Source organism: Bufo bufo, chromosome 9 (assembly GCF_905171765.1).
Source record: "Bufo bufo chromosome 9, aBufBuf1.1, whole genome shotgun sequence".
Classification (NCBI taxonomy): domain Eukaryota; kingdom Metazoa; phylum Chordata; class Amphibia; order Anura; family Bufonidae; genus Bufo; species Bufo bufo.
In genome coordinates this window covers 142,127,157-142,144,613 of record NC_053397.1, presented here as the reverse complement: position 1 = coordinate 142,144,613, position 17,457 = coordinate 142,127,157, and the positions used below count along the sequence as shown (strand labels likewise).

Below are 17,457 nucleotides of genomic sequence, written 5' to 3'. Positions count from 1 at the left end.
CCCCAGAATGTCCCCCCACTCTGGGTGTTAGCGGGAAACTTGTGTGGGACCTTATGCACCCACTGCTAGATAAGGGTTACCACCTGTACGTGGATAAATTTTATACTAGTATCCCCTTGTTCCAGTCCCATTCTGGGGGTTGAATACGGGAATCTCGCCCCTCGTACACACGAAACTTGTAAGTGTACCCTGAGGTACTCTCGCAAAGTTTGTACAGCTTCACGCCATACCTCGCCCGCTTAGAGGGAACATACTGGCGGAAAATGAGTCTCCCCTTGAAAGCAATGAGAGGCTCATCAACCGCGACCTCCCTTCCAGGTACATAGGCCTGCACAAATTTGGCCCCAAAATGATCGATGACCGGCCTGATTTTGTACAGGCGGTCATAGGCAGGATCACCTTGGGGGGGACATGCTGCATTATCTGCATAATGCAGGCATTTCCGGGTGGCCTCAAACCGGGTACGTGTCATGGCCGTACTGTAAAGTGGGGTCTGGTAGAGGACGTCCCCACTCCAGTAATGCCTGACACTAGGATTCTTGACTAGGCCCATATGCAGCACGAGGCCCCAAAACGTCCTCATCTTGGCTGCACAGACCGGAGTCCAGCCACCGGGCCTAGCCAAAAAGGAGCCCGGGTGTTGAGCAATGAACTGTTGGGCGTACAGGTTCGTCTGCTCCAACATCAGATTCACAAAGTGGTCACTGAAAAAAAGACTAAAGTAGTCGTATTCAGTGAAGCCCACTGTGGAAATCTGGATTCCTGATTGGCCTACAAAATCAGGAATCACGGGCTCAAAACGCTCTGGGGTACACCAGACAAGTTCACCGGTAGGGGGCTCCGGTGGACTTAACTGGTGGGCCGGAAAACTAGTACGAGCCCCAGAGCTTCTCGTACTAGTGTGGGCCACAGGGTCCCTAGCATGCCGGTCCCCTTGCTCCGCCTGGCGGTGTCTCCGCCGCCTTGGGGTCTCATCATCATCCCTAGATGAGGAGGAGGACGCGGATGACAAAAGGAAAGTGGGGTCATCCTCGTCCTCACTGGGGCTCTCGGACTCGAGGCTGGGCGTATGCCTCCTCAGCCGAGAACATCCGGCGGGCCATAGGAGAGTGTGTGTGTGCGTGATAAACTTTATTTGGTGTGCGTGTGTGTGGGGGGACGGGTGTTCGCAAACCTATCCTAAACCTAACAGACAAAAAAAAAAAAGACAAAAAATTTGAACTTTTTTTTCAAAAAAATTCGAACTCCCTGATCAACTGTCCGAAGTTGATCAGCGGTGGGGTGTGCGATGCGCTAACAGTGGCCGGATGCTAAGAGACCCAGCCACAGTCAGCGTAGGCAGAAAAAAAAAAAATAATATGCTTGTGCCCCAAAAAAAGTTGTGGGGGGGCGGGAGGGGGGCAAGCTGCAGCACACCTGGGGGGTCTAGGGTCAGGGTTAAAAACATGGGGTGGAAAGTGGGCAGGGTTTCAGCAAATCAAGCGTGCAATATCTCGGAAACCAAAGCAGCGCAAACGTTAATTTTTTGCGGCACAAACGCAGCACAATTGAATGGTGTATTTATTTTAGAAATTTAAGAACATGGGTGGAAAGTGGGCGGGGTTTCAGCAAATCAAGCGCGCAATATCTCGGAAACCAAAGCGGCGCAAACGTTTATTTTTGCAGCACAAACCAGCACAAAGGCAGCACAAACGAATGGTGCATTTCTTTTTGAAATTTAAAAACATGGGGTGGAAAGTGGGCGGGGTTTCAGTAAATCAAGCGCGCAATATCTCGGAAACCAAAGTGGCGAAAATGTTTATTTTTGCAGCACAAACCAGCACAAACGCAGCACAAACGAATGGTGTATTTCTTTTTGAAATTTAAAAACATGGGGAGGAAAGTGGGCGGGGTTTCAGCAAATCAAGCGCGCAATATCTCGGAAACCATAGCGGCGCAAACGTTCATTTTTGCGGCACAAACGCAGCACAAACGAATGGTGTATTTCTTTTTGAAATTTAAAAACATGGGGTGGAAAGTGGGCGGGGTTTCAGTAAATCACGCGCGCAATATCTCAGAAACCAAAGCGGCGCAAACGTTTATTTTTGCAGCACAAACGCAGCACAAACGAATGATGTATTTCTTTTTGAAATTTAAAAACATGGGGTGGAAAGTGGGCGGGGCTTCATAAAAATCTAACGCACAATATCTCAGGAACCGAACCGGCACAAACGTTCATTTTTGCGGCACAAACCAGCACAAACGAATGGTGTATTTCTTTTTGAAATTTAAAAACATGGGGTGCCAACTTCACACTGGTTGGATTGGAGCCTATACAGAGATTAGGTACAAGGGAAAGACCTGCACCTGTTCTTTGTTTAATCATGCACCTGGTTTTGGCATACAATCACTGATGGAAATCACTGAATAGACAGTGGTTATGTTAATAAGGCATAACTGTGTTTACTGCCAGCTCATTCCAGGCTTTCATGTGAGATAGCGCAGTGAGGGAAAATAGTTGTTTGTGCAATTATGTTGATAAAAAGTATATATTATGTAGTATGAGACTGGCACTCCCTCGCATGGAAATAGAGCAATAGTAATAGTGTTGTTACACAATATTTAATTGGCAAAATATATTAAAATACAACATTACAATACAATATTAAAATAACAATCGCTGCAGCGGAGACAATATCAGTCCCTAAAAATACCTAAAATCTAAAACTTCAATAAAAACTCAAAAAAAAGTCCAAAAAGAAGGGGACCATACGTCCTGAATGTGCAAAAATATCGCATGCCAAAAGTGTCAGTCTATTCCTTATAATAGTATTGTCATTCCTTTCTTATATGCAATATAACATGCAAAATCCATGCAAAGCACCTTTTCAAATATTCGGAATTGTCCGATATAAATATTCGATAAAGTATCTAATCGGACACCAAGTTGTTACTCACAGGTGAATGTCGATTATCCTGCAGTCCCAATATTCAATCCTTTTGATTTTTACTCACTGTATTTATTCACGTGGTTCTCAGTGATTAGCGTCCCATCTGGTTCGTTCGACTCTGGTCTCTCTCGATCGTTATCCACAAATCTCAGATCCGGTTATACGATCAGGGTGTAATATCGCGAGAGGTGAACTTATACTTGTACTGACCAGTTTGAATGGCTGAAATTACGGGTCTTTATCTTTGGAGCGCTCCAATTTCTTTGTGTATCTCCAGATATTAGTAGACGAACTTCCAGTGGGGGTCACTTGTTGGGGATGTCTTTGAAAAGCACCAAACGCGTTTCGGGGATCTCCTTTCCCCTTCCTCAGTGGTGACCGCTGGAAGGGGAAAGGAGATCCCCGAAACGCGTTTGCTGCTTTTCAAAGACATCCCCAACAAGTGACCCCCACTGGAAGTTCGTCTGATAATATCCGGAGATACACAAAGAAATTGGAGCGCTCCAAAGATAAAGACCTGGAATTTCAGCCATTCAAACTGGTCAGTACAAGTATAGGTTCACCTCTCGGGATATTACAGCCTGATCGTATAACCGGATCTGAGATTTGTGGATAACGATCGAGAGAGACCAGAGACGAACGAACCAGATGGGACGCTAATCACTGAGAACCACGTGAATAAATATCGTGAGTAAAAATCAAAAAGATTGAATATTGGGACTGAAGGGTAATCGACATTCACCTGTGAGTAACAACTTGGTGTCCGATTGGATACTTTATCGAATATTTATATCGGACAATTCTGAATATTTGAAAAAGGTGCCTTGCATGGATTTTGCATGTTATATTGCATATAAGAAAGGAATGACAATACTATTATAAGGAATAGACTGACACTTTTGGCATGCGATATTTTTGCACATTCAGGACGTATGGTCCCCTTCTTTTTGGACTTTTTTTTGAGTTTTTATTGAAGTTTTAGATTTTAGGTATTTTTAGGGACTGATATTGTCTCCGCTGCAGCGATTGTTATTTTAATATTGTATTGTAATGTTGTATTTTAATATATTTTGCCAATTAAATATTGTGTAACAACACTATTACTATTGCTCTATTTCCATGCGAGGGAGTGCCAGTCTCATACTACATAATATATACTTTTTATTACGCCTTTGTTGATTTGAGTGAATCAATTTGAGACTAGAGCACCCAATCCAGAATTGTAAGGGGAGTGAGCGGTTTGTCTATACTACTTTTTCAATTATGTTGATGTTTGTAAGACATTAGAGCTACATGTTGTATGTAGAAAAAAAAATCTATTCTGTATATTTATTGCAAATGTCTGATAAAGCTTAACATTTGTCTTTGCAGTACACACAGAAACTCATACTTCAAAAAAATGAACTAAAGGTAATTCCTACAGGAGCATTTCTTTCAACTCCATACCTAACTCATCTCAGTCTTCAGAATTGCAGTATTGAAACAATAGAGGAAGGGGCATTCAGAAGCCTTGGACGTCTAAGGTACCTTAATCTTGGCTCCAATCGCATAAGCTTTATACACCAGGAGTCCTTTGATGGACTTTCATCTCTCGAGCATCTAATACTGGAGAAGAATCGAATTGAGGAGATAAAGCCAGGAGCATTTAGTCAATTAGGATTTCTAAACTTTCTGAATCTCGAAGACAATTTCTTGGTCTACCTGCCAGATATGGTCTTTCAGGGACTGCTGCAGCTTAAATGGCTGCGTCTTTCAAAAAACATGATTAGCATTGTGTCAACTGAAACATTTGCAGTGCTTCCAAATCTGAAAAGGCTAAGTCTAGACCACAATGAACTGCAGTATCTACCATCCGAAGCACTTTCAAGACTGTCTGGTCTTACTAGGCTAGAGCTGGGGTGGAATCCAATGACTTTCATTTTGGAGGAAGCTGTCCAAATGGCATCTCTAAAACAGCTCATCCTCAATAACATGGCATTGCAGGAAGTGTCTTACAAGGCATTTGAAAAAAGCAAACAACTCTCCTTTATTGACATGAGTAACAATCAGATCAGATCGATTCAACCACTGGCTGGAGTGGAACACCTGAAAAGTCTAAACTTGACAGGAAACACAATCATCTGTGATTGCTTTTTGAGACCCTTTAAAGAATGGGCTGATTTATTAAGATTAAAAGTTGATCTATTTTGCTTTGGTCCTAGACATTTTCTTGGAGATCACTTGGATTCTCTCAGAGCTATCGATCTGAAATGTGGAAATTTCCCAGAAGATCTTTCTAAGATATTAGTGGTCACAGAAATACCAGAAATGGAAAATGCATGCCCACAGAGCTGTGATTGCAAAACTGATGCCAAACATGCTATTTGTGAGAATAAATCATTACAGAAGATTCCAAAAGGTTTCCATGTGGACACAACACTCATTGATCTACGCAGAAATTCATTCAACTCTGTTCCTAAAGGAGCTTTCTTGGATATGAAAAATGTAGCATCACTGCACCTACAAAACTGTGAGATTAATGACATACAGCCAGGAGCATTTATGGGAATGACAAATTTGGTTTATCTCTACTTATCATATAATAAGATTTTCTCATTAAATGCAGAAATCTTTCAAGGGGCTACAAAAATTGGCTATCTTTTCCTTGACCACAACAGGTTTACTAATATTCCAAAAGAAGTATTTAGGCTTCTTCCAAACCTCTTTTCACTGCATATGCAGTATAACTCAATTAACTCACTGTCTAGCAACAATTTGGCTGGGGCACAAAAGCTTCACTGGTTATATCTAACAGGAAATAAAATTAACTCTATTGCACCAACAGCTTTTCGAAATGTGAAAGATCTAGAAAAACTCTATCTTGATAACAATATACTATCAGAGGTACCAACCCAAGCTCTTAAAGGAATGCATAAATTAATAGAGTTAAGGTTGTCCAAGAATTCCATCAACAGCATTGGAAATGGTGCATTCTTGACAGTATCTCAGTCAATGCAGCATCTATATCTGAACGACATGAGACTGCAACAGGTACAGTATTTTTTTTTTATTCTGCTAGATTTTACAGTACTGGTTAAAAATTATCACAGTCTCCTACTTGATAATAGTTGATGTTTTACACTATAAAGCTCAAAAACTCTGTTTATGTTGCTATTGCAGTGTATGTTGGAGTTACAGACAGGTCCATAAATATTGGGACATCGACACAATTCTAACATTGTTGGCTCTATAGACCACCACAATGGATTTGAAATGAAACAAACAAAATGTGCTTTAACTGCAGACTGTCAGCTTTAGGCCTCTTTCACACTACAGTGTCGATTTCAGTGTTTTGCGTTCTGTTTTTCACGGATCCGTTTTTCCGTTTCCGTTGTGTTTCCGTTTCGGTTCCGTTTTTCCGTATGGCATATACAGTATACAGTAATTACATAGAGAAAATTGGGCTGGGCATAACATTTTCAATTGATGGTTCCGCAAAAAACGGAACGGATACGGAAGACATACGGATGCATTTCCGTATGTGCTCCGTTTTTTTGCGGACCCATTGACTTTAATGGAGCCACGGAACGTGATTTGCGGCCAAATATAGGACATGTTCTATCTTTCAACAGAATGGAAAAACGGAAATACGGAAACGGAATGCATACGGAACACATTCAGTTTTTTTGAGGAACCATTGAAATGAATGGTTCCGTATACGGAACGCAAAAAACGGCCCGCAAAATGAAAAAAAAACCGGTAGTGTGAAAGAGGCCTTAATTTGAGGGTATTTACATCCAAATCAGGTGAACGGTGTAGGAATTACAACAGTTGGCATATGTGCCTCCCACTTGTTAAGGGGCCAAAAGTAATGGGACATAATAATAATCATAAATCAAACTTTGACTTTTTAATACTTGGTTGAAAATCCTTTGCAGTCAATGACAGCCTGAAGTTTGGAACGCATAGACATCACCAGACACTGGGTTTCATCCCTGGTGATGAGGCTACTGCAACTGTCTTAAGTTCCTGCTTGTTCTTGGGGCATTTTCCCTTCAGTTTTGTCTTCAGCAAGTGAAATGCATGCTCAATCGGATTCAGGTCAGGTGATTGACTTGGCCATTGCATAACATTCCACTTCTTTCCCTTAAAAAACTCTTTGGTTGCTTTTGCAGTATGCTTTGGGTCATTGTTCATCTGCACTATGAAGCGCCGTCCAATGAGTTCTGAAGCATTTGGCTAAATATGAGCAGATAATATTGCCCGAAACACTTCAGAATTCATCCTGCTGCTTTTGTCAACAGTCACATCATCAATAAATACAAGAGAACCAGTTCCACTGGCAGCCATACATGCCCACGGCATGACACTAGCACCACCATGCTTCACTGATGAGGCGGTATGCTTAGGATCAGGAGCAGTTTCTTTCCTTCTCCATACTCTTCTCTTCCCATCACTCTGGTACAAGTTGATCTTGGTCTTATCTGTCAATAGGATGTTGTTCCAGAATTGTGAAGGCTTTTTTAGATGTCGTTTGGCAAACTCTAGTCTGGCCTTCCTGTTTTTGAGGCTCACCAATGGTTTACATCTTTTGGTGAACCCTCTGTATTCACTCTGGGGAAGTCTTCTCTTGATTGTTGACTTTGACACACATATACCTACCTCCTGGAGAGTGTACTTGATCTGGCCAACTGTTGTGAAGGGTGTTTTCTTCACCAGGGAAAGAATTCTTCGGTCATCCACCACAGTTGTTTTCCGTGGTCTTCCGGGTCTTTTGGTGTTGCTGCGCTCACCAGTGCGTTCCTTCTTTTGAAGAATGTTCCAAACAGTTGTTTTGGCCACACCTAATGTTTTTGCCATCTCTCTGATGGGTTTGTTTAGTTTTTTCAGCCTAATCATGGCTTGCTTCACTGATCGTGACAGCTCTTTGGATCTCATCTTGAGAGTTGACAGCAACAGATTCCAAATGCAAATAGCACACTTGAAATGAACTCTGGACCTTTGATCTGCTCATTGTTATTGGGATAATGAGGGAATAACACACACCTGGCCATGGAACAGCTGAGACGCCAAATGTCCCATTACTTTTGCTCCCTTAACAAGTGGGAGGAACATATGCAAACTGTTGTAATTCCTATACCGTTCACATGATTTGAATGTAAATACCCTCAAATTAAAGCTGACAGTCTGCAGTTAAAGCACATCTTGTTCGCTTCATTTCAAATCCATTGTGGTGGTGTATAGAGCCAGAAATGTTAGAATTGTGTCGATGTCCCAATATTTATGGACCTGACTGTATATGCTGGGAAATGCCATATTCAATGAGGAACAGAAGTATTTGAACAGCCTGCGATTTTGCAAGTTCTCCCACTTAGAAATCATGGAGGGGTCTGAAATTTACATTGTAGGTGCATTCCCACTCTGAGAGACAGAATGAAAAAATATAATAAGGAGAGAATGAATGGGGCCATTTATTGTGAGATTTTGAGCAACAACCTCCTTCCCTCAGTCAGAGCATTGAGGATGGTTCGTGGCTCGGTCTTCCAACATGACAACGACCCGAAGCACACAGCCAGGATAACCAAGTAATTGCTCCGTAAGAAGGTTCTGGAGTTCCTAGCCAGTCTCCAGACCTAAATCCAATAGAACATCTTTGGAGGGAGCTGAAACTCCGTGTTGCACAACAACAGCCCGATAATCTGACAGATCTAGAGGAGATCTGTGTGGAGGAGTGGGCCAAAATCCCTGTTGCAGTGTGTGCAAACCTGGTCAAGAACTATAGGAAACATTTGACCTCTGTAATTGCAAACAAAGACTTCTGTACCAAATATTAACACAGATTTTCTCAGGTGTTCAAATACTAATGTTCAGCAGTGCAAGACAAATTCTTTAAAAATCATCCAATGTGATTTCCTGATTTTTTTATTTTATTATTATGTCTCTCAGAGTGGTAATGCACCTACAATGTGAATTTCAGCCCCCTCCATGATTTCTAAGTGTGAGAACTTGCAAAATCACAGGGTGTGTTCCTCACTGTATATACAGGCATATACCACTGTCTAAGCTTACAGGGGCATATATCCGCCACTGACTCCAATTTTATTTAAAAAAAAGTATATAATGCAAATTTTTGTGGGATGCATCTGTATTGAATAGCATAGTCAATTACGCTATTCAGTATAGGTTTTTTCCTAGGCACAGGAGGGCATGTATAAAACAGCAGTAAGGCATAGAATCAACAGTGGTGCTCTACAACAAGTCCAAATAAACTCTTGTGAACCGGACTACTAAACAGCTAAATAAAGTCCTGTACTTGGAACAATAGTCCTTTTTTACTTCTTACAAATTCAAATGATAGTATTGTTATATTGTTTATAGTTGAGCAAAATAATTATCTAGCTCTCACCAGATCCTTGTTTCAGGTGTTGCAGTGTGTTTATTTTTTTTTCTTCCTCTAGACTCATTCACTTGCAGACACTGCACATGTTCACCGCTGCAGGTGTCAGGTTCCTTCATCAGACACAGGAATTCTCTGTATATAACTTGGAAACAGAAAACACGCACCCTGTGTAGGATCAGATGGCACTTTAATAAACATTAAAATTCTACTTACAAGAAAAAATATTAAGGTTCAGCATATAAAAACCATAATACCCAACTCGTTTTGCCATGCAGCTTTCTCCATGGCTACTTTTCCATGCCAAAGAAATCTCTTGCCGCATACAATAGGTCCTCTATCCAGAGAGACCCACATTTCCATCCAAACAAAATAATAAGAGAAATTACTTTGAAGAGATTATGACTATCACTCAGGAAAATAAGGTGCAAAACAAGCAAGATAAATACAATAATGGTGAATGGGGAAAAAACGGACATCACCAAAAAAGCTTTTGAAGCAGTAAGTGGAGAGAATAAAGAAATTCCTAGAGATGAAAATAAATTCACTGTACTAGAAAACCATAGATGAGGATTTTCAGAGTGACCCACAAATTTCAGAAGATCTCAACACAGTGGGGAGGGGAAATAAAAAGAAAAAAGGGCCCTAAAAGGAAAGGGAAAAAAAGAGCTAGAAAAAGGAACTCCAAAGAAACTGAACATGAAGTAATAAAAACAAAACATATTTTTAACCTCTCAGATGTAAATTTAGGCTCAGAATATGAGAAGCTAATACAGAAAGGATTAAAATATGCTCCCGATGCCAGACTAAATAAATTCTTGACCTATATAGACATACACGGATTTGCAAGACAGCAAAATATAAAAAAACGCTTTTTGACTAGAACAAAAACTGGATTATCTACTTCCCAAATAACTGAATTTAATAACACCACCCTTAAAGAAAAATCTAAGTTTATTCCCCCTGACAAATCATCGGCTATAGAAGTATTTAAAAATGTCTTATTATGATCCCTGGCTTGCTAATATGCCAAAAGGGCATTTTTTAAGAATAAATAACTGGAACATTTACTGAGAATCACTTGCCTTGCTGTAGATGTATAGATTATTGCAATGTAAAGCGGTAGTTGTAATCCATTCATAGGACATCACAAGTTAGTTGTATCTGTAATCCTAGTAACAGGCTCTTGGTGAGGTATTGACTCTGGTCACATTCAGGCTATTGTAATTTCTGGCTGACTGTCTAGCTTCCAGTTGTGGAGTATACATCAATAAACTTCTCTTTTTCACATGGCCGGTACATATATCTTGCATTGCTGGCTTACTTACAATTTCCAGTAACACATTCACACTGTCCATAGAGTAATGCAGCTCTGTTTACAGCTTATACTTCAATGTAGACTGTAAAGAGGCACTGTAGGCTTAACTTATGTCTTACATTGGGTGCTAATCGAGTCCACTGGCTAAGGTCTAGTCTCTCCTTATACCCCTCAACACTCTGGGTTTCTGGTATTTCTCTCGTGATGCCTACCCTTTGTCTGCGCACAATTCAGAGGGTTAGCCACTTGTCAGTTTACTGGGCTTCTAGAATCAGCAGGTCCAGCCCTAGCTTTGCTTTGCTCTTTTTTTCTGACTCTGCAGTCTGGTTGTGGCGTCTGACTTTTGTGTCTGTAGTAAGCTTTCCTTGGCTGCAGACTAAACTTATGCCGACCCTAAGTTTAGTGCTCTGGTCTAGTCTGACCTTGCTCTCTAACTGCACTTCCTTGACTTACTCCACTCACTACTTACTGCCTTACCCCTCATATGTGTGTGTGTATATATATATATATATATATATATATATATATATATATATATATATATATATAGTGCCAGAACCACCTAGGAGTGACTGGGTGTGTCTACATGTAAGAGACAATAGCCTGTTAGAAGGAATTACAGCAGACATTCTGCAAATACCCTTATAAATACAGGGCCCCACTGCTATTACAGAGTGGGACACTGCAGATCCAAAGGGCCTCAGGGCTTGTCGTATAGTACAATGTGAATTCGATTGTAGAGGAGGAGATATGATCAAAAAATATCCCAAAAAGAAACGGAGTCTATTTTCTAGTCAAACACACTAATTACCAATGATTTAAATATGCAGAAGAATTTAAATTATATTTTTATGATTTTTAAATATATTTTTTTAAAGCTGTAACAAATGATGAACTTTGACGATCTATCATGGATGGTGTAACCTTTTAAATATAAGTGGGGGAGGTGATTTTGTTTAATGCCCTTGAGAAAGCCGCATGGTGAAACCGGTCGGGTATTATGGATTTTATATGCTGAACCTCAAGTTTTTATCTTGTAAGTAGAATTTTTGTGTGTTTATTACAGTACACAGGGTGTGCATTTTCTGTTTCCAATTTATATACAGAGAACTCCTGTGTCTGACAAAGGAACTTGCCGACCGCAGCGGTGTACACAGGGCCGGCGCCACCAGTAAGGCGACTTAGGCAGTTGCCTAGGGCGCCATGCAGCAGGGGGCGCCCGGCGCTCGATGCGGTAAAAAATAAAAACATAAAATTGCTTATATAAGTTGGGGGCGGCCGGCGGCGCCCCTCATGCGGCGCCACCTGAGCGGCTGAGGCTGAGCGCTTGCCGCTCTAAAGAATCCTGCTCTGTCTGTGCTGTTAATGTAGCGTGGCCGAGCTCTGTTCGGTCCGCGGTACAGGAGCTTTTGTTTCCTGTACCCGGCCGGACTGACAGGAAGTGCTCACTTAGTGTGCACTTCCTGTCAGTCCGGTCGGGTACAGGAAACAAATGCTCCTGTACCGCGGATCGAACAGAGCTCGGCCACGCTACACTAGAGGTGGGGGAATAATGAGTGACAACGGGGGGAGGGGGAATAATGAGTGACAAGGGGGGGAGGGGGAATAATGAGTGACAAGGGGGGGGGGAGAATAATGAGTGACAAGGGGGGGGGAATAATGAGTGACAAGGGGGGGGAATAATGAGTGACAAGGGGGGGGAATAATGAGTGACAAGGGGGGGGAATAATGAGTGACAAGGGGGGGGAATAATGAGTGACAAGGGGGGGAATAATGAGTGACATGGGGGGGAATAATGAGTGACAAGGGGGGGAAAAATGAGTGACAAGGGGGGGAATAATGAGTGACAAGGGGGGGAGAATAATGAGTGACAAGGGGGGGAGAATAATGAGTGACAAGGGGGGGAATAATGAGTGACAAGGGGGGGAGAATAATGAGTGACAAGGGGGAGGGGGGGTGGAAATAATGAGTGGGGAGGGGAGGGTGGAAATAATGAGTGGGGAGGGGGGGGTGGAAATAATGAGTGGGGAGGGGAGGGTGGAAATAATGAGTGACAAGGGAGAGGGGGGGAATAATGAGAGTGACAAGGGGGGGGAATAATGAGTGACAAGGGGGGGAAATAATGAGTGGGGAGGGTGGAAATAATGAGTGACAAGGGAGAGGGGGGGGAATAATGAGAGTGACAAGGGAGGGGGGGGAATAATGAGAGTGACAAGGGAGGGGTGAGGGGGGGAATAATGAGAGTGACAAGGGGGGGGTGGAATAATAAGAGTGACAAGGGAGGGGGGTGCCGGGGTGGAATAATGAGAGTGACAAGGGAGGGGGGAGAAGAGAGTGACAAGGGAATCCCCAGAGCCAGACCAAGAGCCAGACCAAGAGCCAGAGTCCAAATCATCTTACTGTCCTGGTGGTAAGTAGACAATGCAATATGTTTATTATGTAATTGTTTAGTTATTAATACTACATTGGAAACTAATTTACCTCACATTTAGGGTCCATTCACACATCCGTGTGTGTTTTGCGGATCCACAAAACACGGACAGCGGCAATGTGCGTTCCGCACTTTGCGGACCGCACATTGCCGGCACTATTGCGGACAAGAATAGGACATGTTCTATTTTTTTCAGGATCGGAATTGCAGATCCGGGTCCGCAGTTCCGGATCGGGGCCGCACGTTGTATGGGCCCGCAATTCCGTTCCGCAAAAAGAGACAGCTACAAGAAGCTGGATTAACCCTAAGGGAAACATAGCAGTTCTTTTAATTTAAAAACTGAGAAAGGGGTGGAACATGATATGGGCAGATCATCTGATAAGGGGGGGGGGGCGTCAATTTTTATCTTGCCTAGGGCGGCAAAAATCCTTGCACCGGCCCTGGGTGTACATGTGCAGCATCTGTGAGCGAACGGTTCTAGACAAAGAAATAAAAAAGGATTTAACCTGTACTATATAGCCGGCTATGTGGACTGTGTACGGCTTACTGGAAACACACTGCCACACCCGATAGAAGGAAATGGTGAGAGCTAGACAATTCTTTTGCTCAACTATAAACAAGATAACAATATTATAATTTGAATTTGTAAGAAGTAATAAGGGCTATTGCTCCAAGTCCAGGATTTTATTTAGCAGGAGGGCATGTGTTTAGGGTGGAGTCTGTCAAGGGGAGCAGCACCAGAAGGGGAAACTTTATTTTTATTTTTATATAGTAGCAAGCGGGCAGCAACACTGTGTGCATTACAGCCAGTGTCAGTGAAGATCAACAGGCAGTCAGCATGGCCATTGGGCATGCATGTGTGCGAAGCTCCACAGCTGCTCTTAAGGCAGAAGATGATGGGAAGAAGAGAGTGATTTTCCTTCTTCTCCTCTGAAGAATGTTGCCCTGCGATCCTTGGCGGTGGAAGGACGTGCGCCAAAGAGCTCTCCGCCTGGGGCCCAGCCGCAACTACATTTACCCAGTGTATAGTTAGGGAGATATAGCGTCCCTGGCCGTGCTTACTGGTCCACGTATCTGTGGTTAGGTGGACCTTGCCACAGATGGCGTTGCGCAGTGCACACTTGATTTTATCGGATACTTGGTTGTGCAGAGAAGGCACGGCTCTCTTGGAGAAGTAGTGGTGGCTGGGAAAAACATACTGTGGGACAGCAAGCGACATGAGGTGTTTGAAGCTGTCTGTGTCCACCAGCCTGAGTGACAGCATTTCATAGGCCAGTAGTTTAGAAATGCGGGCATTCAGGGCCAGGGATCGAGGGTGGCTAGGTGGGAATTTACGCTTTCTCTCAAATGTTTGTGAGATGGAGAGCTGAACGCTGCCGTGTGACATGGTGGAGATGCTTGGTGACGGAGGTGGTGGTGTTGGTGGTATATCCTCTGTTTGCTGGGCGGCAGGTGCCAACGTTCCTCCCGAGGCGAAGGAAGAAGCCGAGGCGGCAGCAGCAGAAGAGGTAGCAGGGGGAGCCTGAGTGAGATCCTTGTTTTTAAGGTGTTTACTCCACTGCAGTTCATGCTTTGCATGCAGATGCCTGGTCATGCAGGTTGTGCTAAGCTTCAGAACGTTAATGCCTCGCTTCAGGCTCTGATGGCACAGCGTGCAAACCACTCGGGTCTTGTCGTCAGCACATTGTTTGAAGAACTGCCACGCCAAGGAACTCCTTGAAGCTGCCTTTGGGGTGCTCGGTCCCAGGTGGCGGTGGCCAGTAGCAGAAAAACTCTCTTGGTGGCAGGTGTTCTGCTTTTGCCCCCTGCTCCCTCTTTTGCTACGCTGTTGGCTCGGTCTCACCACTGCCTCTTCCTCTGAACTCTGAAAGTCAGTGGCACGACCTTCATTCCATGTGGGGTCTATGACCTCATCGTCCCCTGCATCGTCTTCCACCCAGTCTTCCTCCCTGACCTCCTGTTCAGTCTGCACACAGTAGAAAGACATAGCAGTTGGCACCTGTGTTTCGTCATCAGAGACGTGCTGAGGTGGTATTCCCATGTCCTCATCATCAGGAAACATAAGTGGTTGTGCGTCAGTGCATTCTATGTCTTTCACCGCTGGGGAAGGGCTAGGTGGATGCCATTGGGGAACCCTGCCAGCAGAGTCTTCAAACAGCACAAGAGACTGCTGCATAACTTGAGGCTCAGACAGTTTCCCTGATATGCATGGGGGTGATGTGACAGACTGATGGGCTTGGTTTTCAGGCGCCATCTGTGCGCTTTCTGCAGAAGACTGGGTGGGAGATAATGTGAACGTGCTGGATCCACTGTCGGACACCCAATTAACTAATGCCTGTACCTGCTCAGGCCTTACCATCCTTAGAACGGCATTGGACCCCACCAAATATCGCTGTAAATTCTGGCGGCTACTGGGACCTGAGGTAGTTGGTTCACTAGGACGTGTGACTGTGGCAGAACGGCCACGTCCTCTCCCAGCACCAGAGGGTCCACTAACACCACCACGACCATGTCCGCGTCCGCGTCCCTTACTAGATATTTTCCTCATTGTTACCGTTCACCACAATAAGAAAAAAATTATTTGGCCCAATGTATTGAATTCAAATTCAGGCCTTTTTTTTTTTCAGGCACCTAACACTATCTGGCTATCTATTTAGGTACCGTCTTACACTAATACAGGCACAGCAGTAACCACAGATTTAGCTGAATATAAATTGTAGGCCTAGTATTTAGGCCCTGGATGACAGGTATCCCTTTTATTGACAGAATTAGACTTGGAAAGTTATTGAGGATGACCCTATCAGCACCTTCAATGTAATATACCCTTTTATGGATAGATTTAAACTTAGCCTGATACAGCAGAAACCACTGATTTAGGGAATTGCTAATTTAAGAAATGTATTTCAACCCATAAAAAAAATATATCCTTTGCCAGACAGTATTACAACTAGCTAGTCACAGCTGAAACACCAGATTTAGGGTACTGCTATTTTGGCAATTGTATTTCACCCCTCAATAAAATAGCAAGCACAGCCAAGCCCCTGATGTAGGATATAGAAAAAAAACAACACACTATTGATGGTTAAATGGACTTGGTGGCAGCTTGTGCTGGCGCACCACAGGACACAAATTGGCCACCGATCACCCCAGAAAAAAGTGACAGAAAAACGCTCTGGGCAGCCTAAAAACAGTGAGCAATTAACTAGCAGAAGTTGAATCATACACAGCTGTAGATCAATCACTTCAGTAAGTGTTTTTGATGAGTAAATCCCTGCCTAATCTGGCCCTAACAGCAGCAGCTGCATCCTCTCCCTACACTGATCAGAGCAGAGTGACGTGCGGCGCTACGTGACTCCAGCTTAAATAGAGGCTGGGTCACATGCTGCACTGGCCAATCACAGCCATGCCAATAGTAGGCATGGCTGTGATGGCCTCTTGGGGCAAGTAGTATGATGCTTGTTGATTGGCTGCTTCGCAGCCTTTCAAAAAGCGCCAAGAAAGCGCCGAACACCGAACCCAAACTCTCCTTCCCCCAGACTGCACACAGGAGCAAGATAGCCTAAACTAACGGTACTGGCCACACTGCATACAGGCTGGCTTGTATGCAGTGTGGCCAGTACCGTTAGTTCAGGCTATCTTGCTCCTGTTTGCAGTCTGGGGGAAGGAGAGTTCCCGAAACGCGTATGGGCCGGATCGCACACCTGTAACTAAAGCACCTCCACGTCTACAAGCATGGCCATGCTGTGAAACTGAATTGAAGGACTTTTTCAATAACCAGAAACATATTGGATATTCACTGTGCCCTCTCTATCGTGCCGGACGAAATCCTGTTTGGAAATCTCGTGAGATCTCGGGTAAGTCAGCTGCAGCTGAACGAAGTCAGACGCCGGCAGTGTCCCGCGCCGCCCGACTCACGCTTGAAACAGTCCGTTCACAACGAGGGAGGTAAGAAGCTTTTATATACAAGTTGAAATATTCACAGTGATTACGGGACTTTGAAACACTATTCAGCAAACTGGTGTAGAAAACCAGCATCCAAGGTTTGGGGAATATACAGGAGTCGAATGTATGCAGTCGACCAGAGACTGAAATAGGAGATCTATATACCTTTTCCATATTGGAGTCGCAATACCAGTATCTACCTTTTGTGCAATATCTGTGAAATAGATCTGGGATTAGAGATCTCCTGGATAGGAGAACCCAAGATACTTTACAAAACTAGCGGACTTTCATATGATATCAACAGATATATGATACTCTGGTCCCATTACCATCAATTGGACTATAATACATTGTGGACAATCATCCCATTTATTGACTATCTGTGGTACCTACTCAAGTGTATCATTCCTAGCATATAGGTTTTATGGTATTTTATTGTATTTTATTTTATTGAATGACT

The 17,457-nt window shown here is 43.4% G+C and overlaps 1 protein-coding gene across 1 annotated transcript in view; it reads left to right on the top strand.

The window, feature by feature from the left end:
• CHADL (chondroadherin like) overlaps nt 1–17,457 on the top strand; it is a 130,025-nt gene that overhangs the window by 29,715 nt on the left and 82,853 nt on the right. The window contains exon 2 of the mRNA XM_040407410.1: nt 4,302–5,960. Within this exon, the coding sequence (XP_040263344.1) occupies nt 4,302–5,960 (1,659 nt within the window). The remainder of the gene's footprint in view (nt 1–4,301; nt 5,961–17,457) is intronic.